Below are 27,565 nucleotides of genomic sequence, written 5' to 3'. Positions count from 1 at the left end.
TATCCATACGATAGAGGTTGCAAACATAGAAACCCTAATGCTTGAGTCTAACTCAGTAAATATTCGTCTCAATAGTATCCATACGATAGAGGTTGCAAACATAGAAACCCTAATGCTTGAGTCTAACTCAGTAAATATTCGTCTCAATATTATGAAATTACCGAAGAACTGAAAGCGAAAAATCTCCCCGGGTAGACGTTTTGGGAGAGGGAAAAACTACCTACACCAATATTTGCTTTCGGCCTCTAGCTAAGTTTGACTTTATGACGCATATCTATGCTCGCAAAAGCGATAATATGGTTACACCGAGAGTGTTTTCTTCTTAATCGGAGTATCCGTGTTAGAAATCCGTCCTTTGGCGGTCGCGTTTCGATCGAGGGGAAACGGAGAGGCCTCCGTGTGCTGTGCGGTGTCCAGTGTACGTTAAAGATAATAATAATGTGGGGCAGCGATCGACCGTGTGACGTACCGGCTCCGTCAATTTTCGGCTGGAACCGCAGACCATCTTGATCTAACTCCTATAAAAAAAACTGAGCATCTGCATCCGTGAAGGCAGCAGGATCCCAGCGACACCGATCGTGTCCAGGTACGCTCAAAGTTCGGCCATTTCGAGCAACTGTTCACATCACCACGCAGAAAAGGAGCTATCCTAACGGCTGCGGCTTCCCTGCCGCTGGTCGCCTGTCTCCTTAATGATCATCAAGTGAACGAAATTACTCCGCAGTCCTCCACTACCGGCACCTCTTTCTCTCTTTCCGCTTTGACTCCCACCTTCCTCCGCTCCCTCAGGGCGCGGATCAGGTGTCCACGAAAAATACACTGATGCACAATTTTGGTTCGGACAATAACGGCCCACTGCCCCACGACGGCCGTCAGTGTTTTGTACAGTGTGCACGTGCGTGCGTCGTGAACAGTTGCATGGGCGCAGAGCTATTGCGGAGGCCCGCCCGATGTGCCGAGTGCTCAGTGACCTAAGATATTTGCGGGTGGGCCTCAAGCAAACTACGGTATACTGTATCATAGTGTATATGTTTCTTTTATTTTTACCGATCCTTTTCTGTCTCCATATCGCTCACTTCTTTGATTTCCTCTACCTCTTCCTCTCTATCCCTTTATTTCCGCCGCCCCAGTTCAGGTGCTTCAGATATCAGATAGCAGATACAGGGGCTGGCAAACATCTTTTCCTTCCTTTTGTATATATAATAAATAACCACTACAACAACACAATTTTGGTGCATGGGCAATTTGTTTTGTGCCTCTGTCGCAGCAAGTTTGCAGATTATTTAGTCGGGAACACCCTGCACAGAAACAAAAGCTTCGCTCCTTACCGAGTGGTCCAAGAGGCATCGCCTCTACACAGACTGTTTTGGTGCACACTTTCAATCACTAAACTGCTCCTTTTATAAGAGGAATTTTAAAACATTTTGTTAACAAATGCAATATTTTACCACTCTTTTCTGTGCTTAGCTTACATATAATGTGGGCACAGTGTAACAAGGGCATTAAGAAAGAAAAAGTCAAAAAAGAAAGAAAACGTCAGTGGACGGCAGATGTTGGAGGAACACACTAATTCTCACCACTGTCTATGAAGGCATCTGGAAGTACTTGAAAGAAACAAATTAAGTTGTTCCTATTCCCGATTCCAATAAGCTATTTGTTTGTTTTCAGTTTTCCGAAAATGGGCAAGAAGAGAAGATTTTTGTCGTTTCTTCACAATATTTAAGCACACGTCACATGAACACAAGAAGATGTATACCAATCAAGAAGTTCTACAATCTGACTGCGATTACCAGGTTACAAGTACCCATTATAGTTGTGATTCTTGAAAGTCCGAATAAGGTACGGGTGATCATTTCCCTAGACTTAGTTTCGTCAACCTCCATGATTCCTCTACCCTTCATGTAGCGAAATCGCGTGTTTCTAGACACAGCTACTAATGCAAAACCACGAGCAAACCACGAAAGCGGAAAACGACGAACCGACGTTTTCAATAGAGAGATTTAGCTTAACGTGATCCGCGTTCCGCCCCCGTGACTCTACAGCGCGTCCCGGTCCCGACGCAGTAGGTCTGTGTGCCGACATCCAGTATGTGGCGCCATCTATCGGCGTCAAGGGGGGTCTGGACATGCGCAGTGGAACGCGCGGTGGCGAATCACGGTAGCGGATCGCGGATCACGGTAAGCTAAAACTCTGTAATGCAATAGAAGACGGCCTTTTTCCGCGGCCTCACCTTCTTCCGACATGCGGACCTGGACGCGCACCAATTCACCCAGTGACACCGACTCCCGCTCGTTGCCCCGCATGTCGAGAATGTGCAGGGACAGCTCTGGCAAGGGCGGCTTTCCCCGGCTATGGTCGGTCTGCCTCGGGTCCCTGGGGAGCGATGGTAGGCAGAAGGGTGGAGAGGGTTAACAGAAATACCCAAGACAAAGTTGTATAAATTACCTAAAGCCGAAGACCATTCAGCTCGGCAATGACACTGCTATAACACACGGTTCTAGATCTCTGAACGTCAACCAAGGCGACAGGCAAATTAGGTAAGAGTAGCAATCAGAAGGGTAAAATTATTGGGGACACTTAAGCTCGCTTTTAAGGGTATGACGCGATAGCATAGGCTATTACCGGACATATAAAAGCCCCGCTTTAGCCAAGCCTTAATTGTGAACGTGTCTGTGTGGCCTAAAGCTAAAATGTTTAACTACGAATGCAAGGATCCTGGCAGGCTGCTCAGATATCAGCCTCTCATATGAAAGAAGAGGCCCGAGTGGCCAGCTCCCGCCAAACGTGACGTCAGGCAATCCTACGGTCAGTAATAGCACGCGGCCATGACCGCTGCCAACGCCATGTTCGTGATTTCTGGCTCGGAATGCTAACGCCAGATGTTTTGGTGAACGGGGCCTTTAACACCTTGGCGTTAACATCAAATTCAGATTTATCGACTTAAGAATACGGAAGCACAGGTACGGGCTACAGGATATGACTTAGTGGACATTTCAGTTAGGAATTTGAGCCGTTCCACTGAGCACATCAGTAGCTTCCTAACTTCTTCCACGCGTAGCATCCGACGTCTCACCACTGCACTCGCATATTTTGTGCTTCAAAATTAATGTAGCGACAAGTACTTAGAGCGGCGTGGAATGGGTGAAAGAATGAAAATGTGGATGATCAACACAAACACTTACGAGACCTTCGCAGTAGCGAATTCCGTTTTGTTGCCTACATCGAATGTGCACGAGACGCCTATGGCCTTGTCCATCGCCGTCACAACCTGGTCGTTGCTCTGGATGACCAGGACGTTGGCGAAGTGGCCCTCCGCCTGCGTGAGAGACATGCATTATAAGGTAGCCATTTCATGACTTATGAAATGGGCTCAGTGCGACCGCACTGAATTCCCAGCGACCGTTTCTTCGAGGACATCACATAAATTTACAATCAAACGACAATAGCAAAATATTTCTCAGCAGCAGAAATCTTTTCTCAAATGCGTCTTTGAACGAACCGGTGGAATCTAACAATGTGCATAATTTCCGACACAGTTACATTCGCAATTGACGAAAACGATAACATCGTAAACAGAGACATTAGATATTTAGACACCCTGACTTTCTCTGGTGATTTCTGAACATTTCGTATCACAGAACCATGTGGAAGCGTGAAGTCTGCACCATCAGTCATCTTTACGATAAATAGGGCTGAATCCGCGTAGTATTACGAAAACGAAAAAAAAAAAGAGCGAAAATAAAAAGCACGATGATATTTTATTTTGGGAGAAAAATAAATAAATAAATATCCCGCAAGTCAGTATGACACCAGGAAGGCTCTCGTCCGTCAGTGTTTGAAGCAGCCTTAGACCTTTGTTGGTCAGGCAACTTCGGACATCTTTTTTTCTCCTCTACAGCTTTTTTTTTTCGGTTTCTCGCTTCATCAGTGCTTCGGACGAGTCCAGAACACCCTTTCACCCCGAAAAACTGGGTTGAAAATGAAAAACAAGGAATAGAAACGGATAAAGGGCTGGACATCACCACAGGAAACGAGAATGAATTCTACGCCGAAGCTCTGGGGCGGTGAAGCCCTGAAAGATCCGTCTTCGTTTGAATACCAAGCAGCTCACGTCACAACACTCCCGGATGCGAGAGAAAACAGTGAGAAACTCACGGCGCCTTTTCCCCTCCTTCTTTTTCTGGTCCCACCTTTCCGCCACGCTATCGCCAAGGGTGCCACCCTCTTTCAACATATATAGAGCAATGTGACAGCTAGTCGGAAGAAAAGGAGTAAAAAAAATTGGGACGAACTATTGATTCGTTGAGCCCATAAGCACCGCGCATTGATGCACAAGAACCGAAAACGGCGAATTGAAAACGCACGTAAAAACCGAAGTCCGCAAGAAGCCGCATAAAGGCCGCCAATGGTGCTTGCCTCGCGTGCGGAAAAACCCAGCTACAAATTCTGATAAGAATCTGGAGAGGAGGATGAAAGTGTCGATGCTTCCGGGAACATAGATTGTGCGAATAGCAACACAGCCCTCCAAAGATAAAGAAAAAAGAAAGGTTTACTGGCTAGAATCAGATCTATACGAGTGCAGAATCCAACGAAATCTACAGAAGCGGGGACAAAAAAAAAGGGGAAAAAGAGAGCGCAAGCACAGTAGAGTGAGCGGGCATCCAGCCCACCGCTGTCCAGATGTTCTTTCCGAGTTTTGGAGGTTGTGATGGATGACTATATGGCTAGATGCAATTTGCGCGCTCTGCGGCGCGTGAACCGAAGGAAACAAGCCGGCTTGAGACGTAACGGCATTCCTCTCCGCTCCATGCTGGTACCGACGTGTTGAAGAGAGGCGCTGCTGACTCACTGATTCGTGTCCTTCACTCTCTCTCTTTCTTTATGCTATGTGAGTGTGCAGAAATAGTTGCATCCAGTCATGCGCACTTAGGATTAGGCACGCACGCCCTGCAACTGCGAAAGTTTTCGTTCTATCCCTTTTCTTCCCTACTCGATCCATTCTTCCTTTCGACGCGAGCCTCTGGATCCACGGCATCCAGTTCTCTTGGGGCCGGCATTCGCTTTGGAAAACACGAAAAGCTTCAGCCGCTTCGTGTCCCCGCAAAAAGCGAGTTCTGCGTGCCCGAGCACAGCACGTACGAGAGAGCATTACGGGAAGCCGCCAATCGCCGGGCAAATAGGTTCTTGCGTAGCAGCCTGCTTCACGAGATATCTGTCATGCACGTCGGAGAACGTCTGCAGAACATTCGAGAAAGCATGCTTTCGATGCTTTTGTGCGTCCGGGATGGGGAATGCAGTCGCCGGTCTTTTTGTTCGCGGAGAAATGTTGGAAGCGTTCGCCGTGAAGTGCTGCTCCTGAGGCAGGAGAAATAACAGAGGATACAGAAATCGAATGTGCCTCTAATTCAGCCCGAACCAGTGGGCTGAGATGAAAAGAAGAAAGTAGGCTAGACGACGACAGTGAAAGAAAAATCGAACAGTTTCGAAGCCATAGACCCGCCTTGAACTATAGTTTTAAGTGTCAGTGTCCACCTAGTTCAGACAACTAGTTCATAATTTTTCGATAGTCTTCGCAATGCTGAGGCAATGCTAAAAATGAGTGATACACCTAACTCCTTATTTCCACTGTACAGTGGGCTTAAATCAATTGCTAAAGTAAATAACTGCGTCCAAAATAGAACAAGTGAAATTTTATAAATTCAAATTAAACATAAACAATAGCTCACATATTAACCAGGAGCTAAGTTTTGTAACACGCTCTTTATCGATGCAATTTTACAACTGGCACAGCTAACATACCATGTGCACTTGCTACCCTCTGGTGACAAAGTTGGGCCATGCATTACAAAAGGCAAGGAAAAAAAAACCTTTACATTTTTGAAACTGAAAATTCTGAATGCAATTTCTGAAAATTTACCTCAGACCAGCCTATTTTCCAAAGGCACTGACAGTTAACCTAAAAATTGCATTTGCACAGCGCAACACCAGTAGAAGTTCACCGTTCTGTTTTGGTACAGAGGCGCCTGCGGAGGCATTATTCTAGGCAACAAAAGGGTGACGAACAATTCCTTACAAGCGAATGACGGGAGCACAAGCGGAAGTTAGAATTGCGAACGATACACAACCGTTTTACTGATTCACGGCCAGATTAGAGAGCGGCGGTGGCGCGCGCTCGCCGATTAAAGGGAAGCTGAAACACTTTTTTTGAGAATTTCACCAGACGCACGCATTAGAATATACGAAACGTGTAGACTAAGCTCGCGAAGTGGTTTTGTGCGTTCAATGTACGCGTTTATTCAATTCAATTCAATTTTATTATATCGGTGCAGTACATTCCAGCTTATACATACAGAAGGGCAAACGCATCGCCTCTGCCGACGACGTCATCATCGGTGTGCCCACTCCGCACCGTGTGGGGCGAAGAAGCCTCAACGCCGAAACAGTTTAATTCAATGATTACGACGTTAATTTAAGTGCCAGTCCGAATTGACTCGGTATTATTTACTATCAGCCTTCACAATTTCGACTCCTTTAAATAAGTTAAAAAATAAAATCACTTTTTTTCGCTTTAAGTCCGGCCTTGACTGAAACAGACTTGGCAGCGACTGGCAGTCGAGCCACGACCTCCCTGGTCCAACATTCACACTTCTACAGCACCAGACCGCGCAATACAAGGAAAATACGATTATAACGACAATAGAGACGATGATAACGAACAGGTCTTATGCAGTGCATCTTTCTTCGTGATGTTATATCGCGACAACAAGTCTGAACAAACACGGAATACAGAATTGATACGCGTGCCAGAATCACAGTGATAAGGCCGCATGCTGGCGGCTGTTAAAAAACAACAAATACAGTTTTGAAGGTTTCGCGGCAATATCTAGAGTTTCACGTATGCAAAATGCAGGCCTGCATGGTCCCATTTCATGTTGCGGGGCGCGACTGTGTACGGACCTTGTTGACAGTGCCGCAGTCGGATCCAGCGAGCTGGATTGGAAGCGTGAAGTCCATGCTACTGCTGATGTCCTGGGAGCACGTGGAAGGCCGACCCCTGGTGTAGACCTTGCCCTTGAATACCATGTTGCTCCGTACGCGTGCTCGCATCACGTGAGGCTCGCACTCCACCGACACTGCGCTCAAAAGAAAGGCGGAATTGTGTGGACATTAAATGATTCTTAGCGTGTAAATTTTAACATGTTTGCACCATCAGCAGTTTCAAAGCCACGGCTGTATCAGAATTACTTCGCAGCGTCTGTGATGCACTTGTCCACTGCCGGCACAATAGAGATATTTAGCATACCGTGATCCACGATCCGCCACCGTGACACTCTACCGCTCGTGGGCGGGGCGCACAAGCCGATTGGTTCCGATGAGCCAGGTCAATGTGCCGACATCAAGTATGTGGTGCCATCTATCGGCATCAAAGTGATCTGGGCATGCGCAATGGAACGCGCGGTGGCGGTCCACGGTAGCGGATCGCGGATCACGGTGTGCTAAATCTCTCTATTGTGTCGCACTCGCAACGTTTAAGACGTCAGCTGTCCGCTGTGACGTGATTTCGTGAGTCATACGACTATGGTACGTAGTGAGCACTTGAATCATACGAGAGCCACGTAGGCTGTAGCTGAAGTACCTGCGAATTTTACTGTGAGGGGTCACTTTCTAGTCTACTTAGAGAGGAGTCACAAGTCCAGCTAGAAAGGAGTTACCTTCGAAGCCCCCCAATTAGATATACATGACGCGAGGGCGAGCGCAAAGAGTCACACCTCTATTATACAGCAGGCGAGCACACCAACGTTTCATTCTCAATGCTAAAGTGCTGAGTACATAATTTGGCGACGAGATCAAGCATTCCGTTACAACCTACACGGTTCTCAACCTGCTATCACTGTGAGGGGCACATAGCAAAGTATCTATCGCCATCACCTCTCTGTAGAGGAGGATAATGAAAGGTACAAAGAATGCGAGAGTTGAAATGTTTGCTGGCTTTCACTCGACACTGCAAACGTTCAGGCAGCAGTGACTTAGTGTACGGTAGATGGAAATTACCGGCACACTTTGCAGGCGTCTGCTGCCGTCAACTGTATATTTTCGCTTTGCTTTCGGAACTACACCGAATCTATTAAGCTGTGTTTCTTCGACGAACGAACAGGCTCATTGCAAATTCCGCTTCCCGATGACACGCATTCACAAGCGTTCGGACGCTGAGATTGAGGAGGCTAAGGGATACAAAAAGGGTGCCGAGTAGAGAAAGAACGTACGCGGGCTCTAATGTATTCGAACAAAGGTGGCGCTGCGAACGGCTTCGATTTCGCCGAACTTGTTTGCATTCCTTCACGCGCGCGAGCTCTGTGTTCGCTCTATCGTATAATTCGCACAGAAGCGCGCCACACGTCGGGCATGGCACCCGAGGGCACATGATTAGGCCTAGCAAAATGGCCGAGGAAGTGGAAACGAAGAAAGCGCCTGTAAAAACACAGGGGCACTCTAAGCAGCGAGCGACGCTTTAAGCATGAACGAGGAAGCAATTTGCGCGTTTTCGCGGTGCTTGCGTGGAAAATTGAGGGTGGTATGTTTGAGTTCGAATGTGAGCGCTTTGTAGACGGGTAACTATAAAGGAACAAAAGCGCTTGGAAGCGAGATAGCCGGTAATGTAGCTTTCCGGCGGAAAAAGAATTTGGTTGGGAAAAGGAACAGCAAAGGAAAAACTGAAAAGAAAGTGTCTTAAAAGAATGGAAGCTAGGTGGGAGCAGGCTACGGAACATTGTAAAAGCGAAATTTCGAGTGCGAAACCGTGTGAGAATTAGACCTCGCTCCTTAGCAGTGAGGAGCAAATTGAAAGTGTGCCAGGAAAGCGTACCTAGAAAGACTAATACACTATCAACAAAACATTCGAATTAACGAAAATATATCTACTGAGCCTCTTTAGAGCTGATTGGTGCACTAAATAAGCATTGGGGAAAGAAAAGGTCGCAGTTGTTTTCTCATACAACTTTCTGTTTTGCAAATGAGTGCTGAACGGAGACATGACAAGCATTTGATCGATGATCACCTCAAAATCGAAAGATGGCGTTTACGCAAAAGCACAAGCAGAGCATGACGATGACATAAACTAATAAGACTGATGAGAAATTCACTACAAAAAGTAAACAAATCGAAAATTCCGCGAAATAAACAGAAATTCTAGAAGTTACTAGAAGGACGCACAGACAAGCCCGTTGTCATGGTCTCTTAACGACATTTGTCCTTCCCTATAATTTTCGGCTTTATTCTGCATTTTGCTTTTATTTGTACAGTCGTTTGCATGGGACAATTTTTGAGGCGACAGTGAGCTCTAAGTGGAGTTTATATGCATTTTCATGCTTCTTTTTATGTTCTTGGAGCAAGATAACAATTTTCTAATTTAACCAGCGATCTCTTGCGCCTAGAAAACTACAAATTTCGGCGACTCACGACCACCAACAGTACAGCCTGTGGGCTGAGATCAATCTTAAAAAAACCTACAGTGAACACCGCATGAGGGAGCATTAAAAACAAATATACAAATAAAACTAAGAAGTACCGAATTGTACACCACTAAAAACAATTAAGAATATCACAAAGCTGTGAATTAAATAGATACACGTGCATCCTTTGCCAAAAGCTTAGAGCCAAGGAAGGGGGCTTCCTTCTGAAACACACTGAGTTGATCGGAATTCAGTGGCGGTGTAAGAAGACAGGAAGAATTTCGCTCCCGCCTTTTGTGATGGGTAGGTCTTCCACGAATGCTGAAGGATGCCCACTGTCCGGCTCAGAAGCAAGCACTCTGCACCCCAAATTTTTCGGAGAGGCTGTACTACATGAATTCTAGGATAACAAGCTATAATAGCCTCATCCACGGCTTTCCCTACTCTTGAAAATGGCTACAAGTGAAAAAAAAAAGAAAAGCTGGCACTAGGATAGGAACATGCGTGCCAGCACTGAAACTATTGCAGCAAACTGCTGCAATAGGCTCAAAGGGAGCACTTCAGGTGACGCTCAAAGGAAGCACCTTTGCAAGACAAACTGAACCACCTTTGCAGGCTGCGATGTTCGAAACTGGGTTTGGGCCCACTGCGGAGGAGGGGCGCGCAGCGGGGTTTACAGAGCTTCTCCCAAACGCAAACCCCTAGAAAAGCCGAGCGCCAGGCCAGGGGACGCTTGTACCCATTTTTACCGGTAGGTGTCCGGCGGTGGGTTTCGAACTAACCACCTACCGCAGCCGAGACGGGCGCTCTAACCACTAGGCGCTGTAACATGGCTGGGACAGAAGCGCACCGGAGTTGGTCAGCGCAGATAACGTTGCGATAATCCACTATAGCCAAATGGGCGAGTTTTTCTTTCCAAGATAATCCACTGTTTGCATGGCTAAGCATGGAAGCTTCAGCGTTAGTGGGGCCGCCGTATACGTACGTCGCAGACGAAAGGTAAAATGATGCAACCAGATGAGGTTTCGCCCCTGCCTTTCAAGCTACACCGATCTTTGGCTCCTTGTCGGTTTCGCCAGCTCACGCTTGGAGGAGAACTGTACCGCCGACTAAACTGGCCCGCCGGAAATGTTTTCTTCTTACCGCTTCCTCGATACACTAGCTGTAGCATCAATTCAGTGACGCGACTTTCGAGTTTGCACTGATTTTTCGAAGGTGCAATCACGTCTTTATCCACCCTCTGCTAGCTCAGCGATTGCGGTGCGACTCTGAAATATCGTTTACCGCGCCATGATCTTATAAATCGGCCGAATACAAATGGTCTAAGGCGGATTATTTCAATTCAGTGGGACGTACGGGTACGTTACGAGAATTAATGACGTTTAACGTGAGCCCCTGTGATACACTGGTCATTTGTGCGTCAATCTAATTAAGTAGCGCTTTCTTGATTTCTTGAGTGCTGCAATACTCCTTTAAGACATAGCTTTAAGCAATGAAAATATTTTAAAATTAAAATACTGTAGTAGTTAGAAGGTGCTGATTTCAAGGTTATAGGCGTTCTTCCAATGCATTATTATCCACGCATTTAGTACCGTGTTCAAGCAGATGTGTGAACACTGGTTCAATATTCAACATGCTGTATGGCAGCGGTTATGCAAGCCTGGTTCGACCTGTTAAAAAAATAACACGTTAAACACTCTGTTAGGTATTTGCGAATATCACGAGATGTGCCTCTCAAGAAAATAGAACTTAAAATAAACCGTAAAGTGATCCTGTACCGAGAGTGTAAAAAGGTCTTATCATTAACTGGTTCAAAATCATCTTTAATCATATTAATCGCATGATAAATCCAACAACGCTTAACAAACGGTTTAACTGTCTGAACATATTCGACTCATACTGACCATTTTTGATTACTCGACAGTGGTTCGCGTTTGTAAAGCAAGCTACTGTGCCTGTATATGTATTTCATATACCTTCTTCCACATCGTCACCCATCATGACCTTCTTTCTTTTCTCCTTCCCCTTCCCCAGTGTCGAGTAGCAGGCCAGATTTGAATTATTCCGGCCAACCTCTCGGCCTTTTCCTTTCAATAAATCCATCTATCTATCGACAGTGGTCATACACTGTTCCGATTTCATTAGATCCAGCTTTCATTTATTATTTAGAGCATCATTATCAGCAAAATGACTTTCCTATGCCAGTCGCATGCATTATTAGCCTTCCAGAATTAATTCGAAAGAGCGAAAAATAGCACTATTCGTGCACTCAAAAGCATTGAACTGTACTTTTGCTGAGCCTCCTAAAAGCGCTCTCTAGTACTTACAGTTTCGGTTTTTCCGTCGCTTGAGTCGTTCCAGGTTTTTATGTGCTTCAGGCTTTTGTTACAAGCATAATACTAATGCATTACGGTGCAATAATGCTCCAAAGGGTTCTTGAGGTTTAAAAAATATGAAAGAAAGCGTTAGCGTTGCATTGTTCCATGTCCGGCTCTCCGACAGGGCGAAAAAAAAAAAAATCTGCATTGACAATAATAACTAGCGCATAAACGCAAACATCCAATAGTAACAAAAAAATAAAGCAGCTGCATTTTTCTCCCCAATAGGAAAACGCAATGGTGTATGCTTTCGTTCAAAGGGTGTTCATATCTGTCCACTTCGAATATCTTTTGTTAGGCGCAATCGAGAGAGAAGAAACAGTACCGAAAGAAAAAACGTGCTCGAGTGCGGCTACAACAGAAAACGTAGTGAATAACTCCTAACAATGGAGCGACGCGTGCTTCCATTGCTTCTCCGCCTATTTCGGATCCCTTGGTGCTCTTGTGAGACAAAAGGAACGCGGGACCATTTTCCGCGACAAAATAAGGACCGACAGGGGTCCTCGGAAATGCTTTCAACCTCGACATTTGGAAGGTCTTTTGTTGAGAGCTTTCGGTGACAGGATGGCCACATTGTGCCATCTCCTTTGTACACTCTTCGACAGAGTTGAGAGGCAGGTTGCTAATAGCGGGCTGAGAAATTTAATTTATCCCCCGCAACGAAGATACACCAGCTTTTTTTTCCCTAAATTTTTTTTATAATGATCTTTTTCTGGAAACTCTCATGCCTCATTCAAGCGGACTGCTTAGTGGCTTTTCGAGTCAACTTGAATTATACTCCTTTAATTGCATATGATTTCGCCGAGAATTGTTTAACACGAATTGTCAAAAGTGCTTCCGTCGAATGAATGGGGAATGAGGACTCATTTCTGCTTCGTCACGTGCATTCGAGAGGTTATTGGGCCATTGTGAAAGACACGAGTATTAATTAAAACCCGATACTGGGCTGGATGATCTATTAGAGCTCCGCACAACGAACCTATCATATTTTTTTTTTTTTTATCGGTAACCCTGAGCCAAGTACACGGTTGCGTACAGGTTAGAGCGATAGCAGAACAGCGGAAAAATACATGAAGGAAACACAACCTGTGCGACTTTGAATAAGGGACGGAACAGAAGTGGAAAATAAAGTTTCAAAACGAAGATACTGTTTGGTGCAAGAAAATTTTATGCTGAATGAGAGCGCCGCAGCATTTGCGACTGGGAAAATCGAGTGGGCAGAGCACCTAGCTGCCGCAGGGTGGGTCCGAAATTATTGATCTGATGGTTATAGAAATAAGGGATGAATCCAAGCAATGCAGCAAAGTACACAATGACAAACAACGGCTACGACGTCCGTCCTAAATAAATACGTTTGTGCTCAGTTCAGTCGTTCAGTTGTGTCCGACTCTTCGTGACCCTATGGACCATGTCACGCCACGCTTTCCGGTCTCTCACTATCTTCCTAACATCACATAACTTCATCTGCAGTGCCTCGAGGATGCCATCTAACCATCGCGTTCGCTGCCTACCCCTTCTCCGGCGACCCTCAACCTTTCCCAACATCAAATCTTTCTCCAGCGACTCCTCTCTTCTCATCAGATGACCAAAGTAGCTGAGCTTTAACTTTAGAATTTGACCCTCCAATGAGCAGTCAGGGTTTATGGTCGACAGTATCGACTGATTTGATCTTCTGGCAGTCCAAGGAACTCTCAAGAGTCTTCGCCAGCACCACAATACAAACGCGTCAATCACTTGAAGCAGAAAGTCGGCAATGAGAAAAAAACAAAAACAAATGCCACTTTGTCGAATAGCATGCTCTTTCAACAAGTCAAACGAGGGCTGGCTTGTGAATAGAGGGCGACACCAACGCGATGACTCCACAAAACCCGCATAGAAGGGAAATGCGTCACAAAGAAGCGCCGGTCCAAACGAAAGCCAGTCAGCCACGTGCAAGTGAGCGCAGGGTCATAGGAAAGGAACCTTGCGAACCGTTAAGCAGCAGGGACGAGATGTCGTTCCTTCCATGTCATAATTCTTCGCTTCGAGGCGAGGTGGTCGTTCGGCTCTCATACCTGAATTTTCCACCTCGTTTTCCCTCGCGAGCGTCCATCAAAGCCCTCTTTCCTGTGGCGCTCCGAGCGACGCGAGTTTCTTTTTCTTTCCTGGCTCTTTGTGAGGCTATCAGGACTGCAGTGCCGTCAAACCTTCATGGCCTGCTTCCTCTCCAGCGTTGAAAAAGAGAATATAGAGAATGAGAACCTGGGACCATTAAGCGAAAAAGATAGAAAGAAGTAAAACTCAGGGTCGATTGCTTCACCATTTTTATCTTCTCTTCTTCCACTCCTTTGTTCACAACTGTTTTTGATGCTAGTATAAATCTCGGCACGATGGAACGGCCATCTTCTCCGGAGCCCTTCTGCCTATAATAAGGAGACAATTTCACTGAAGGTTCAAGTTCTCCCTCGTTTCTGTTGCAACGGCGCTTAAGATGGGGACAGACGGTCCCCATTCTCCCCGGCTCGTTGGAAAGCAGACGGGCGCGCGAAATGTCACACCATCATTTTTAGATTTCTCACGCGCTTCTGAGCCGTTCTTTCCTCAGCTTTTTTTTATTTTTTTTTTTTTCATTTTTGTTTTCGACTCCGCTGTGCGGCGCCCTTCGGACTAATCGCCGAAGTTTGGTTCGCTGATGCTTTTACTGCATAAAGTTGTGCAACTTCTAAAGACCACTTCAGAAAGGCCTGTGTTCTGAGTAGGAACAAGTGCTGGCTAACTGCAGAAAATACAAGTGTATGCATCAAGTATCGGGTGGGCTAGAAGAAAGCAAGAATGAATTTCGCAACTTCAAAAGGTTATGTGAAAAAGCTGCACGAAAGCACACCAGTTCTTGCTTCTTTCATAAAGCAACAAAAAGCAACGACAAGCACGACACATTACGGAGCCTATAATCAAAGAAATAAAAAGATACTTCAGTTTTGGTAGTTCCGAAAATCTCTCAGAGATTACTGTCCCCAAAATTCAATTTCCAACTTCCGATATCATCATCATCATCATCATCATCATCATCATCATCATCATCATCATCGTCGTCGTCGTCGTCGTCGTCGTCGTCGTCATCAGCACAATCATCATCATCATCATCATTATTATTATTATTATTATTATTATCATCATAATCATCATTATTATTATTATTATTATTATTATTATTGTTGTTATTATTATTATTATTATTATTATTATTATTATTATTATTATTATTATTATTATTATTATTATTATTATTATTATTATTATTATCATCATCATCATTATTATTCAGAGCACCCCTGCTAAAGGCTCTGCAGCAAATCAAGCCTAGATCAATCCCGGACGCAAGCCTTTATCACTACGCAAGAGCTTCTCCCCAAGCTGTGATTTCGCAAATGGCAAAATAACCGCAATGATCAGCGCTCGCAAGTTTTGGCCCTCTGGCGCGGGGGCAATGACCCTTTTAGCCCCTCCTTCGAGCGCCTTAACCACTGTGCCACAATGACGGAGCAATCGTAACTTCAATAAGACGTTAACGTTGCTTGGACATAGCAGCGGTCAGTTCCCCTTCAATGATGCATTGTTTGCTTTGGCAACACTCGGACTCACCATCGAAGCAGGCTCCCAGCTCCACCAGGTCTGTGCCAGGTAGCCGAAGCGTGGCTCCCTTGGGCGCCGACTTTCTAGTGTGGTGGCTGAGGAAGCAGGTCTGTGTGTCCCGCTCGAAGCTGAACGAGCGACACACGAAATCGACGCTGTTCAGGCAGCGCTGCAAGCAGTCGTCCTGAGACATGGTGCCTATCACCAAGTCCGCCAGCACCAACTCCTGGTCTCGATACTTTTTGGTACTGCAGAAGCCCCGAACCTCTGCGAGGCGATGAGAGCGACGAAGAAACGTGAATCTCGACTTAAGGAAACGTGTCCGTGAACGGCGTGTACCTTTGGCGACTAACTTGCAAAAAGTGGGATATATATGTCCCGCTGTCCCGCAAAGGCTATGCAGAATGAGAAACTTCAATCTGCGTTCACACAAACACCCCCCAGTAATGCATGCGAACGAGCCTCACCGCGGACGCAGTTGTTCTCGAAGTAGTCCACGATGAACTTGGAGTCCTCGAGCTTCCCCTCTCCGCCGGTGGCGGTGAAGCGCGAGTGAGGACTCAGTCGGCACTCGCTCAGCTGGTAGTTGAACTCGGCCGAGTGACAGGCGAAGTCTTGGTGCGCCAGGCATGCCGCCTGGCACTCCTCGCGTGTGTTCGCTTCCACGCTCACCTTGTACGAGACACCCGAGCCACCTCCCATCACCAGCTCCTTGCCGGGAACGCGCTCGAAGGCCCAGTGCTTGTCACACACACTGCCGGCTGCGGCGTTGAGAGAAGTGGAGAATAGTTCAGCTCGGAAGTCCTTAATATACCGTAGTTTGAGTCTTAATGCAAGTGCATGAAAAGACAGAGTCGCGGTTTTGTGAAGTGTGATTTCAGAAATATGATCTGTCAATTGTTTCCGAATAATAGCAAGGGAGAGAAAACATGGCTCTGTAATGATAAGAAATTAAATTTAAAACCTCTTGCTTACAGCGGTGCAGTATAATACAAAGAAGTGTTGTTCACTAGTAATCGATATGCAGGCTTAAATACCGCGGGCCGTTCCCGTAGTCAACATTTAGGTGAGCAGATGAAGGCGAAGCTGCTGATACGCAGCCTATACTTCTAGCGCGTATCAAGGCTTTTTTTTTTTTTTTTTGTGCTCGCATCCCCTCAGCCGTCACCCCCGTCCTTGCCGATCGATCCCTTTTAATGTGAAATGAAGACCGGCTGACTTATTGTTTGATTGGGTCATTGTATAAAACGGGTTTCCGTAGAGAAATGCTAGAGCTAAACCAGGCTGAAGATGGGTTTCAGATATAGAAAGGCAGTGGCATCTAGGGGATATTTAAAGAGCGGATGTGGCTTAAAGTTGGAGGAAATGGTTCTTAGCTGTGCAATTTATTTTTCGCTCCACCCCACCGGGGTGGCGCAGTGATTACGGCAATCGACTATTGTTCCCAAGGTGGCGGGATCGAATCCCGGCCTCGGTGGCTGCTTTTCAATGGAGACGAAAAGCAAGGCGCCCGTGTGCTGTGCGATGTCAGTGCACGTTAAAGAAACGCAGGTGGTCGAAATTACCGGAGTTCTCCACTACGGCGTCTCTCATAGCCTGAGTCGCTTTGGACGTTAAACCCCACCAAACCAAACCAAATTTTTCACTCCACTGAATGTTGAGGAATAATCGAGCTTAGCTCGAGTCAGACCAACATCATAAACAGCACACCAGCTAGCCTGCTTCCATACGAGATGTCGGACGTAAAATGCCTGCAAATTATAACGTGGGTTGGTATGCATATTGCTCGTTCAAATACACCTAGGTTTATGGAAATCCCTGTCTTCTCACCACATTCAAACAATGTCTTCAGCTTTTTCCACGAATAGCAAATCCTGACTTCAGAATTACACCTTCTAGTCTCTAGGCACACATGCCCTCTAGGGCACACACACTATACAGCAGCGAAAGCGACGACAAAGACTTCGGAGCGCTTGTTACTGCTGAACAAAAAGCAGAAAACGCTACCACAGCGATGTTTGAATCGCAAAGCGGTTGGTCGCTTGTTTTGTGTACACTTTCTTCTTCAAGAGTGAAACAAAGTTCCTCGTTATTTCTACTTCATCACACGATCGTTTTCTCCCTTCGAGAAGTTACCCATGCTAGTAACAACGCAAACAAAACACTTAGATATCTTCGTCATAAAGTTTCGTAAAGCACATTCTTCTCTTAAACTTCTACTTTAAAAGACACTCGTATTAACTAAACTAGGGTATGCATCATCAGTATGGGATCCATCAGCAGAACTTAACACACTCACTGGAAATGGTCCAAAATATTTCTGTACAATTTATCCTCTCTGATTATAACAGGACAGCAAGCGTATCCAGCATGAAAGCTTGCCTCGGTCTGTCATCCCTCGCGTCTCGTCGCAAAACACTTCGTCTTCGCCTTTTTCATAAAAGTTTTCACCATTCTCACCTGCGCGAAGAACTTATTTCGCCCCCACAGTACGTGTCAGCCGGAACGGATCACAGCCACAAAGTTAGAGTACCAGTCTGCAGAAGAAAAACCTACTTCCATTCATTTTTACCCTTACATCCGAAAAGTGGAATCACCTTCCCGCATCACTGGCACTATCTAATGACCACCGTTTATTTCAAGAATGCCTTAGCTAAAAATGTATAACCAGCAACATTTTGTAAAACTATGCTCATAATGTTATGTTGTGTTTTTTATTACATTGTATAACCACTCCCCGCTATAACGCCCTATGGCCCCGAGGGTATTTTAAATAAAATAAAATAAAAGTGGCTTGCGCAGGCTGCATTGCGAAAGAAAGGAGGGGAGCATTCCTTCCGCTCTTGAACACTCACGGGGCCAGATTCGCGGTATGAAGACTCGTGGCGCCCTCTAGGGTACTCACCGGAGATGCAGACCTTCTCGAAGTAGTTCATCTGCGGATTTCGCTTGACATTCGAGTCGGCGCCCGTGCGTAGCGTGTCCGAGTGGGCTTGGCACAGGCGGCGCCGGTAGTCGTACGACACCGAGCGACACCTGGCGTCACCTCGGCACAGTGACAGGCACTCATGCGCCGAAGACACGGGCGAGGTGCGCAGGGGTCGGTCGGTCATGTAACGGCCCGACACCAGTTCGAATTTTACGTCCTCCTCGTCGCACGCTAGAAGAGAGAGAGAAAAACAATAAATATTCGAGCGATGGAGTGTTGTACGAGATGTCCTGCTAAGAACTCGCGGACTAAGTCATTTACGGGTGAAACTTCAAATGTAAGTTCCACCGGAACGTCAGAATAAATCTTGAAACTCGTAGAAATATCAAGTGGCTAAGCAACCTTGAATTATAAGCTCGGGAAATCAGAGTACACACAAGACGTGGGGAGGTTTGGACTGTACCTACAACTTGTTTGAATTCAGGCAGAGAGCTTGTGAATTGTATTCTTCCTTCATGCTAAACGTATACTAATTTAGAAATTTTATCCATTCAGCTCATCTTAGTCTTTTTGCATGCTACCGACAGCAAGATCCCTTATAAAGTATCTCTATATACTGAAATTGTATAGTTTTACTGTAGTGCGCCTTAAGTTTGTTCACAGCACTGAAACAAACGAACTTTAATTAAACATTATGTTCGTTTGTAAACAGTTAAATCTCATATTACACTGTTTCTGTGCCTACGATTGTGTTGCTTAGCCGCCGCCAAGTGAAAGCGGCCGCGAATTCGTCTGGCTGCGTCTAACGGCATTTTCTGAAGGTCCTCGATCTGCATGTTTTGCCAAGTAGAAAATGAACTTTAATTGGCATTCCGTGGTTTTCTGTTTTGGTTAGGCGGGCTCGCAACAAGAATATCTAAGAAAGCGAAATATTAGTCTCATCTGCAAGCTTGTTATAAAGTGAGCTGTCGTTATAGAGTGTGAAATGATCACAATTTTTATGCCTAGGAGGTTTAACAGCCTCCTTAGTTTATGCTCCTTCCTTCCCTTTTTTTCGATATGGGCAACCTTGAAACGTCTGCGCGTGAAGGCTAGACCGTTTCCGGTAGGCTAAAGTACTTTCCCATTTGAGATACATCTGTGAACGGGCTAAGTCAGGCTTGGTAACCGTATGTAAGAATAAATATGACTTTGTCACACGCTACTTTTGCACACATGATGAGGCCTCAATGATGACACTATACATTAGCAGGAAAAGAAATCGTGTGACATTAGTAGTTTCATCGCATCACTCTCCTACTGTAGTCTTTTTCTTAAAAACGGAAACTCTGTCTTAAGTATACGCTACTTGGCGGTCTGTCTTTACGCAAGAGCTTCGAGTGAACTGACAGAAAATACGCGTCTGCACGATCGCCACGCGGTACCTTACCGTCGAGGTTGCGCGCGATCTCGTAGTAGTTGACGCTGTGTGACGGCTCGAAGCTGCCCGGGTTCTGGAGCAAACCCGCGCGGTTCTGGTGCGTGAGACCGCAGTAGGTCTGTTGCTGGGCCCGGCGACCGAACAGGAACGAGCGGCACGGGAAGAGAGCGTTGCGCAGGCACGACTCGCCGCACTCGCTGACCGACAGGCCGCGGTACTCGACCAGGCTGTACGGGTGCTCAACGTTGCCCAAGAGGAGGATCTCTGCCGTGTGGCCACCGCTCACTGCGCCCGGAAGGAGAGAGGGATGATGTCAGCGCGGGAGAGGGCACTGTAAAACTTCACTCACTCACTCACTCACTCACTCACTCACTCACTCACTCACTCACTCACTCACTCACTCACTCACTCACTCACTCACTCACTCACTCACTCACTCACTCACTCACTCACTCACTCACTCACTCACTCACTCACTCACTCACTCACTCACTCACTCACTCACTCTGTAAAGAAGACAAAGAACAGAAAACGCTGCGGCATCGCCATCACCATCGCTTGTCTCCGGCGCCCATCTCGCTCGCGCTGAAGCTGTGCCCTGCGGCTGGTAATTCGATCCCTTGTGCCCAAAGTACTGCCAGCGCTAGACGTTCCAACCAACCATTAAATCCACATTACACTTGGTGGAGGTCAATCTAAAGTTCCCTGTACCCATCTCGCCCTGGAACTTCGCAGCAGAACATTGACTACCCCAATGACGGAGCCGACTTCATTGCACCTGCCTCCGCCCGTCACCTGCACAGGTGCGCTCCGTCAACGGGACCCGACTACCTTCAGCGGAAGCAGCGATGACGACGTCGACGATTGGCTGACCACTTACGAACGGGTCAGCCGTCACAATAACTGGGACGACAACCGTAAGCTCAACAATGTCATCTTTTACTTGAGCGACGTCGCTAATCTGTGGTTTCGAAACCACGAGTCGGACTTTTCCACCTGGGCGAATTTCAAGACTAAATTTTCTGATGTCTTTGGCCGCCCCGCCGTCCGAAAACTCCGCGCGGAACAGCGTCTTCGATCGCGACTACAGCTGCCCGGTGAAACGTTCACCAGTTATATTGAGGACATTGTTGATTTGTGTCGCCGCGTTGACCCGACCATGACCAAGGCCGTTAAGATACGTCATGTCCTCACAGGAATTGATGCCGGCGCTTTCAACATGCTTATCGCCAAAGGCCCCAATACGGTCAAGGAAATATACGACCTCTGTCAAAGCTACGACGAACTCCGCAAGGAGCGTGCTTTGATTCGCCAGCCTGATGCATCACTCGCTGGATTAGCCGCGGAGAGGGAGTCATCTAGCCTCTCTGAAGACATCAAGGCTTTTATACGTCAGGAGGTCGCGCGCCAACTGTCCCTACAGCCATATGTTAAGGAGTCGTCAACAACTGGCCTTGTTCCGGAGCTTCGCCATGCAATCCAGCAGCATGTCTCTGAAGTCCTCCCTAATCCTGTTCCTCAATCAGCTCCGGTCGCACCCTCAATGCCGTTACTCACGCCCACAGTTTCATCCTCCGGCGTTGCGCCACTGAGCTACGCTCCAGCATTCGCGCCGGCTCCTCCTCAAGTATTGCGTCGCACGTATGCCGACGTCACTTCAAGTCCACCGCCTGAGCCAGCATATGCCTATGCTTCGCCCCCCATGCGGTCCGCACCAACAGCCTTTGCTTCCCCCTTGCGTCAGACACCATCTCCATGGCGCACTGCAGACAACAGGCCTATTTGCTACCACTGCGGCATCCCCGGACACACTACACGCTACTGCCGGCGCCGAATAAATATGGCCTTTGCTGCACGGCCTACGCCACCTTATTTGGCCCCCCAGTTCCCAGTCCCATCGGGTCCTCCAACAGCATCCCCTGAACCTCCGGACTTCCGCCCTCGTCGTTCGCCATCACCACGTCGCCGCTCCATCTCGCCAATGCGCCGACGACCCGCTACCCAGCCGGAAAACTAACCGCCGCAGTTCGCGAGGCACGAACTGCGTATCCGACCGAATTTCAAAGTCCTCGTCTTAATCCCGCGAATGTTATTCCTGTCATCGTTGAAGGTGTTCATACTCTTGCGCTCGTCGACACCGGTGCCGCTGTATCAGTTATCAGCCAAAAACTCTGCCGCTCCATCCGAAAGGTGACTACGCCTCTCGAGGGACTATCGCTTCGTACCGCATCCGCTCACAGTATACAGCCGACAGCTATCTGCACTGCTCGCGTCGTCATTGCTGCAGCCTTGTACATCATCGAATTCGTCGTTCTCCCCACATGTTCTCATGACGTCATTCTTGGCTGGGATTTCCTGTCCCAGCATCATGCTATCATTGACTGCGCCAGTCCTCAAGTAGAGCTCATTGAATCGAGTGACGCACCGTCTGATGCCCTGCTCCACGAGCCGTGTCCTCGTTTTGCGACCAAACTCCTCGTAGCACATGACACAACCATCCCACCCGTTAGCGCTGTTCTGGTTCCCCTCACTGCCTCTTTTACCACCGCCGTGACAGTCCTCTTTGTGCCCTCTAACGTTGTCTGCCGCCGCCGCCACTTACCGCTGCCGTTTGCCGTCCTTGACATGAAAAACGGCGCTAGCACACTTCTGGTAGCCAATCCTCTTCCGTCTCCCGCTATGTTGATCGAAGGGGAGTGCCTCGGCCGCATCGAGCCCGTGGACCTTCTGTTCACATTTGATGATGTGTCATTCCCTGTCTGCCAAGTTGACGCCTTGACTCCAACTCGTGTGGCTTCAGATCCGCTACAGCGGGACCTTTTTGACCATTCCGTGGACAGCGCTCTAGAACCGCGCCACCGCGAGCAACTTCTCGACCTTCTACACCAATTCCGCGCCTCCTTCGACATTCCGCAATCTTCCTTGGGCCGCACGACGACCGTTTCCCACCTCATCGACACTGGCGCTCACCCACCTCTCCATCAGCGGCCGTATCGGGTGTCCCCGACTGAGCGCCGTGTTATTGCCCAACAAGTCGATGACATGTTGCAACGCGGAGTAATTAGAGAATCCTGTAGCCCATGGTCGTCTCCTGTGGTTCTAGTTAAAAAGAAGGATGGCTCCATACGATTTTGTGTTGATTATCGCCGCCTCAACAAAATCACTCGTCGTGATGTGTACCCCCTCCCACGAATCGACGATGCCCTAGACTGTTTGGAAGGCGCAGAATTCTTTTCCTCACTCGATTTACGCTCCGGGTATTGGCAGGTGCCCATGGCAGAGGCGGATCGTCCTAAGACCGCCTTTATTACTCCAGACGGACTATACGAATTTAATGTTATGCCATTCGGACTCTGTAATGCCCCAGCCACATTTGAAAGAATGATGGACACTGTACTGCGCGGCCTGAAATGGAACATCTGTTTATGCTACCTCGATGATATCGTCGTCTTTTCAACCGACTTCCCGACCCACCTGACTCGACTTCGCCAGGTCTTCACCTGCCTAACCCGCGCCGGTCTTCAACTCAACCTCAAAAAGTGCCGCTTTGGTGCCCGCCAGCTCACAATACTCGGACATGTTGTGTGTAAAGATGGAGTTCTGCCTGATCCTGAGAAGCGCGCCGTCGCTGACTTTCCGAAACCGACCACTTTGAAACAACTGCGAAGCTTCGTGGGCCTCTGCTCGTACTTTCGTCGTTTTGTTCGGAATTTCGCAACCATCATAGCCCCCCTTACACAGCTCTTGAAAGGCACCCCTAACCTCTCCTCTTGGTCGCCAGCCTGCGATGATGCATTCGCGACACTGCGCAATGTTCTGACGTCACCCCCAATCCTTCGTCATTACGACCCTACTGCACCTACAGAACTTCACACCGATGCCAGTGGTGTCGGCCTCGGCGCCGTCCTCGCCCAGCGCAAGCCTGGCTTCTCCGAATACGTTGTCGCCTACGCAAGCCGTGCTCTTACCAAAGCCGAGTCCAACTACTCCGTTACCGAAAAGGAGTGCTTAGCAATCGTGTGGGCTGTAACGAAGTTCCGCCCTTACTTATACGGCCACTCCTTCGAGGTAGTTACAGATCATCACGCTCTCTGCTGGCTCGCGTCTCTCAAGGATCCGTCTGGCCGTCTCGGGCGCTGGGCTCTCAGGCTTCAGGAATACGACATCCGTGTAGTGTACCGCTCTGGCCGCAAGCACTCTGACGCCGACGCTCTTTCTCGGTCACCGGTGCGCTCGCCTAACTCATCGTCCCCTCCTCAAGCACTCTTGTCAGCACTCACCATTGAGGATATGCCTTTCGAGCAACGACAAGATCCTTGGGTTTCTAACCTGCTGGATATCCTTGGCACTACTTCCGCGGCTACGCATCCTCGGGCACTCGCCGACAGGCCTCCCATTTCGCCATTCGGGACGGCCTTCTCTACCGCAGGAACTACAACTCAGACGGCAGAACGTGGCTTCTTGTCATTCCGCGCCACCTCCGCTCCGAGGTTTGTGCCCACCATCACATTGACCCTCAAAGCGCTCATGCCGGCGTCCTCAAAACCTATGATCGAATTCGTCAGAGGTACTACTGGCGGGGAATGTAGAATTTCGTACGGCGCTACATTCGCTCTTGTACCGCCTGTCAACAACGCAAGATTCCTCGCCACCCCGCTGGCCCTCTCCAGCCTTTACCTTGTCCAGCTCGCCCGTTTGATCGCGTGGGAATCGACCTTTATGGTCCGCTACCATGCACGGCCGCTGGTAATCGATGGGTCATCGTCGCAGTCGATCACCTTACCCGTTACGCCGAGACTGCTGCACTTTCCGCGGCGACAGCCCGAGAGGTAGCCCATTTTCTTCTACACCACTTCATTCTTCGACACGGCGCCCCTCGCGAGCTACTAAGTGACAGAGGTCGTGTCTTTCTTTCCGAAGTAGTTCAAGAGCTGCTGTCGTCTTGCAAATCGATACATCGGGCTACAACCGCGTACCACCCACAAACAAACGGCCTCACGGAGCGCTTCAACCGTACGCTTGGGGACATGCTCGCAATGTATGTTACATCTGAATCGGGAAGCTCCAACTGGGACCAGGTACTGCCATTCGTAACGTTCGCGTACAACACAGCCACCCAAGCAACAACTGGGTTTTCGCCCTTCTTTCTCTTATATGGCCGTGAACCATCTTGTACTCTCGACACAATTTTGCCATACCATCCAGATGCCTCTGAGTACAGTGCCTTGTCAGATATTGCACAGAAGGCCGAGGAATGCCGTCAGCTAGCTCGCACGTTTACCTCCAACACTCAAGGCTATCGCAAAGATCAGCATGATACCGATACCCCTGCTCCCACGTTCCTGGCCGACAGCTTCGTTTGGCTATGCGTTCCTGCCACCAACAAACTAGACACCAAATACCACGGACCTTATCGCGTCTTGGAACGCACATCCCCTGTGAACTACGTCATCGAGCCAGTCACCCCTTCTTCCGACCACCGCCGTCGCGGCCGCGAGGTTGTCCACGTTAGCCGCCTCAAGCCATATTACAACCCTCTGGTCGTCTCTTCTCCCTGAGTCGCCAGGATGGCGACTTCTTCACGCGGGGGAAATGTAAAGAAGACAAAGAACAGAAAACGCTGCGACATCGCCATCACCATCGCTTGTCTCCGGCGCCCATCTCGCTCGCGCTGAAGCTGTGCCCTGCGGCTGGTAATTCGATCCCTTGTGCCCAAAGTACTGCCAGCGCTAGACGTTCCAACCAACCATTAAATCCACATTACAACTCACTCACTCACTCACTGACAGACTCACTCACTGACAGACTCACTCACTGACAAACTCACTCACTCACTCACTCACTCACCCACTCACTCACTCACTCACTCACTCACTCACTCACTCACTCACTCACTCACTCACTCACTCACTCACTCACTCACTCACTCACTCACTCACTCACTCACTCACTCACTCACTCACTCACTCACTCACTCACTCACTCACTCACTCACTCACTCACTCACTCACTCACTCACTCACTCACTCACTCACTCACTCACTCACTCACTCACTCATGGCCAAGTACTAGCTGACATGCCAAGGACCTATAGCTTCTTCAACGGACTCTCAAAAAGGACATTGATATTACGCCCTATACTATAAGATTTTTTCCTACAATGGAAGCTTCTGAAGCGCTATGTGGCCTTTTTGTGCTCATGGGACTTTTTAGCCTGTGGAAGAGCCGCATGACAGATCGCCACGCAGAGCCACCACCTTCATCGAAGTCTCTGTTCAGAGAACAATGCGTTATGGTGCGGGGGTATATGCTGCGCAGGATCGGCCTCCTGCCTGGCTACCTTTACTTGATGCATGTATACGTCTCCCGGAATTTTAATCTGTGGTCAAAGTTAGAGCTCGATGCTGGTGTAACTGTGTATTGACAGGTTCCGGAATGCGACCTGATTAAATTGCTCGAAGTACTTCCATGCAATGAAGAAAAAAAAAATCCTGGGCATGGGGCAGTTATTAAAGTGGTCGGCTGGGGATCTGAGGGATAGAGGTTCGATTCCCGGTGGAGACCGGACTTTTATTTTTCTGATGATGCTAGTTTCGGGTTTGGGTGATGATGTCATTTCATTGACAGCTATAGGGTAACCGAACGAACGCCGTCAATATGAGCCATTAAAAGAATACATTAAGCTAGTAAAGACTGGCGTCAGCACTTAATTTTTTCTCTCAACCAAATAACTTATTTTCCCAGACCGCATCCATGCCCGTATGCGCCCCCCCCCCACACACACACACACACACACACACACACACACACACACACACACACACACACACACACACACACACACACACACACACACACACACACACACACACACACACACACACACACACACACACACACACACACACACACACACACACACACACACACACACACACACACACACACACACACACACACACACACACACACACACACACACACACACACACACACACACACACACACACACACACACACACACACACACACACACACACACACACACACACACACACACACACACACACACACACACACACACACACTAGGTCAGCGTGCGTTTTTAACATGTCCCCTCGGGCAATGAGTTTTATTTACTTACTAAGTTTAAAACTCAATGCCTCCAGGTAAGACATTACATGAGGGGTGGGCGCTTGAAAGGTGGTTAACAATGGGTGTTGCGTGGTGATTTGATTGTGCGAGGTGCAAAACTCAATCACTCTGTTGAAAGTCGCGGCTACTAAAGAAAAAAAGATAAGGAGAACGCTGACAACTCTGACGCCGGTTATTGTGGGGAACCGGACCTTTGCCTCTACCACGTTGAAAGACGGCGTCGTGAAAGCGAAGTCTTCTGAACGCCCCTACACTGATTCGAAATTTAAAGCTCGGAATTCGGGCCTGCAAACCAGTGCAGCGATTTCAAGCCTTTCGAATCATCGAATCTGTCGCTTACGGGTCACTCTTCCCGAATCCACGCAAGAAGAAAAAAAAAAAAGCAAAAGAAACAGACAGATGGAGACAAATGCAGGGCCAGCTGCATTTCATCCGGACGCTTTCTTAACGCTGCTTCGAAACCACATTCGTCGACAGAATGCGTCTTTCGAAGAATGGCAAAGCGAAATTACGTACAAAGCTCAGTGAATCCTTTTCGACGGATCGCGTTGTACAAGCGGGGTTAGCCTCGTAACGACCACTGACGCGGACGCACAAGGACGGGAAATAAAGGCAATTCGGG

General features: G+C 48.0%; 1 protein-coding gene across 1 annotated transcript in view; it reads right to left on the bottom strand.

Moving 5' to 3' along the window:
* Positions 1 to 27,565, bottom strand: part of LOC146182152 (uncharacterized) — a 108,153-nt gene that overhangs the window by 45,077 nt on the left and 35,511 nt on the right. Inside the window, exons 5-11 of the mRNA XM_084575903.1 lie at positions 19,798 to 20,073; positions 18,345 to 18,599; positions 15,907 to 16,200; positions 15,449 to 15,706; positions 6,958 to 7,133; positions 3,183 to 3,316; positions 2,231 to 2,373 (exon numbers count right to left, since the gene is read on the bottom strand). Coding sequence (XP_084432029.1) covers positions 2,231 to 2,373; positions 3,183 to 3,316; positions 6,958 to 7,133; positions 15,449 to 15,706; positions 15,907 to 16,200; positions 18,345 to 18,599; positions 19,798 to 20,073 — 1,536 coding nt within the window. The remainder of the gene's footprint in view (positions 1 to 2,230; positions 2,374 to 3,182; positions 3,317 to 6,957; positions 7,134 to 15,448; positions 15,707 to 15,906; positions 16,201 to 18,344; positions 18,600 to 19,797; positions 20,074 to 27,565) is intronic.

This window comes from Amblyomma maculatum, chromosome 8, assembly GCF_055883805.1.
Source record: "Amblyomma maculatum isolate TAMU_Amacu chromosome 8, ASM5588380v1, whole genome shotgun sequence".
NCBI classification, from domain to species: domain Eukaryota; kingdom Metazoa; phylum Arthropoda; class Arachnida; order Ixodida; family Ixodidae; genus Amblyomma; species Amblyomma maculatum.
This window is presented reverse-complemented; position numbering and strand designations above follow the sequence as displayed.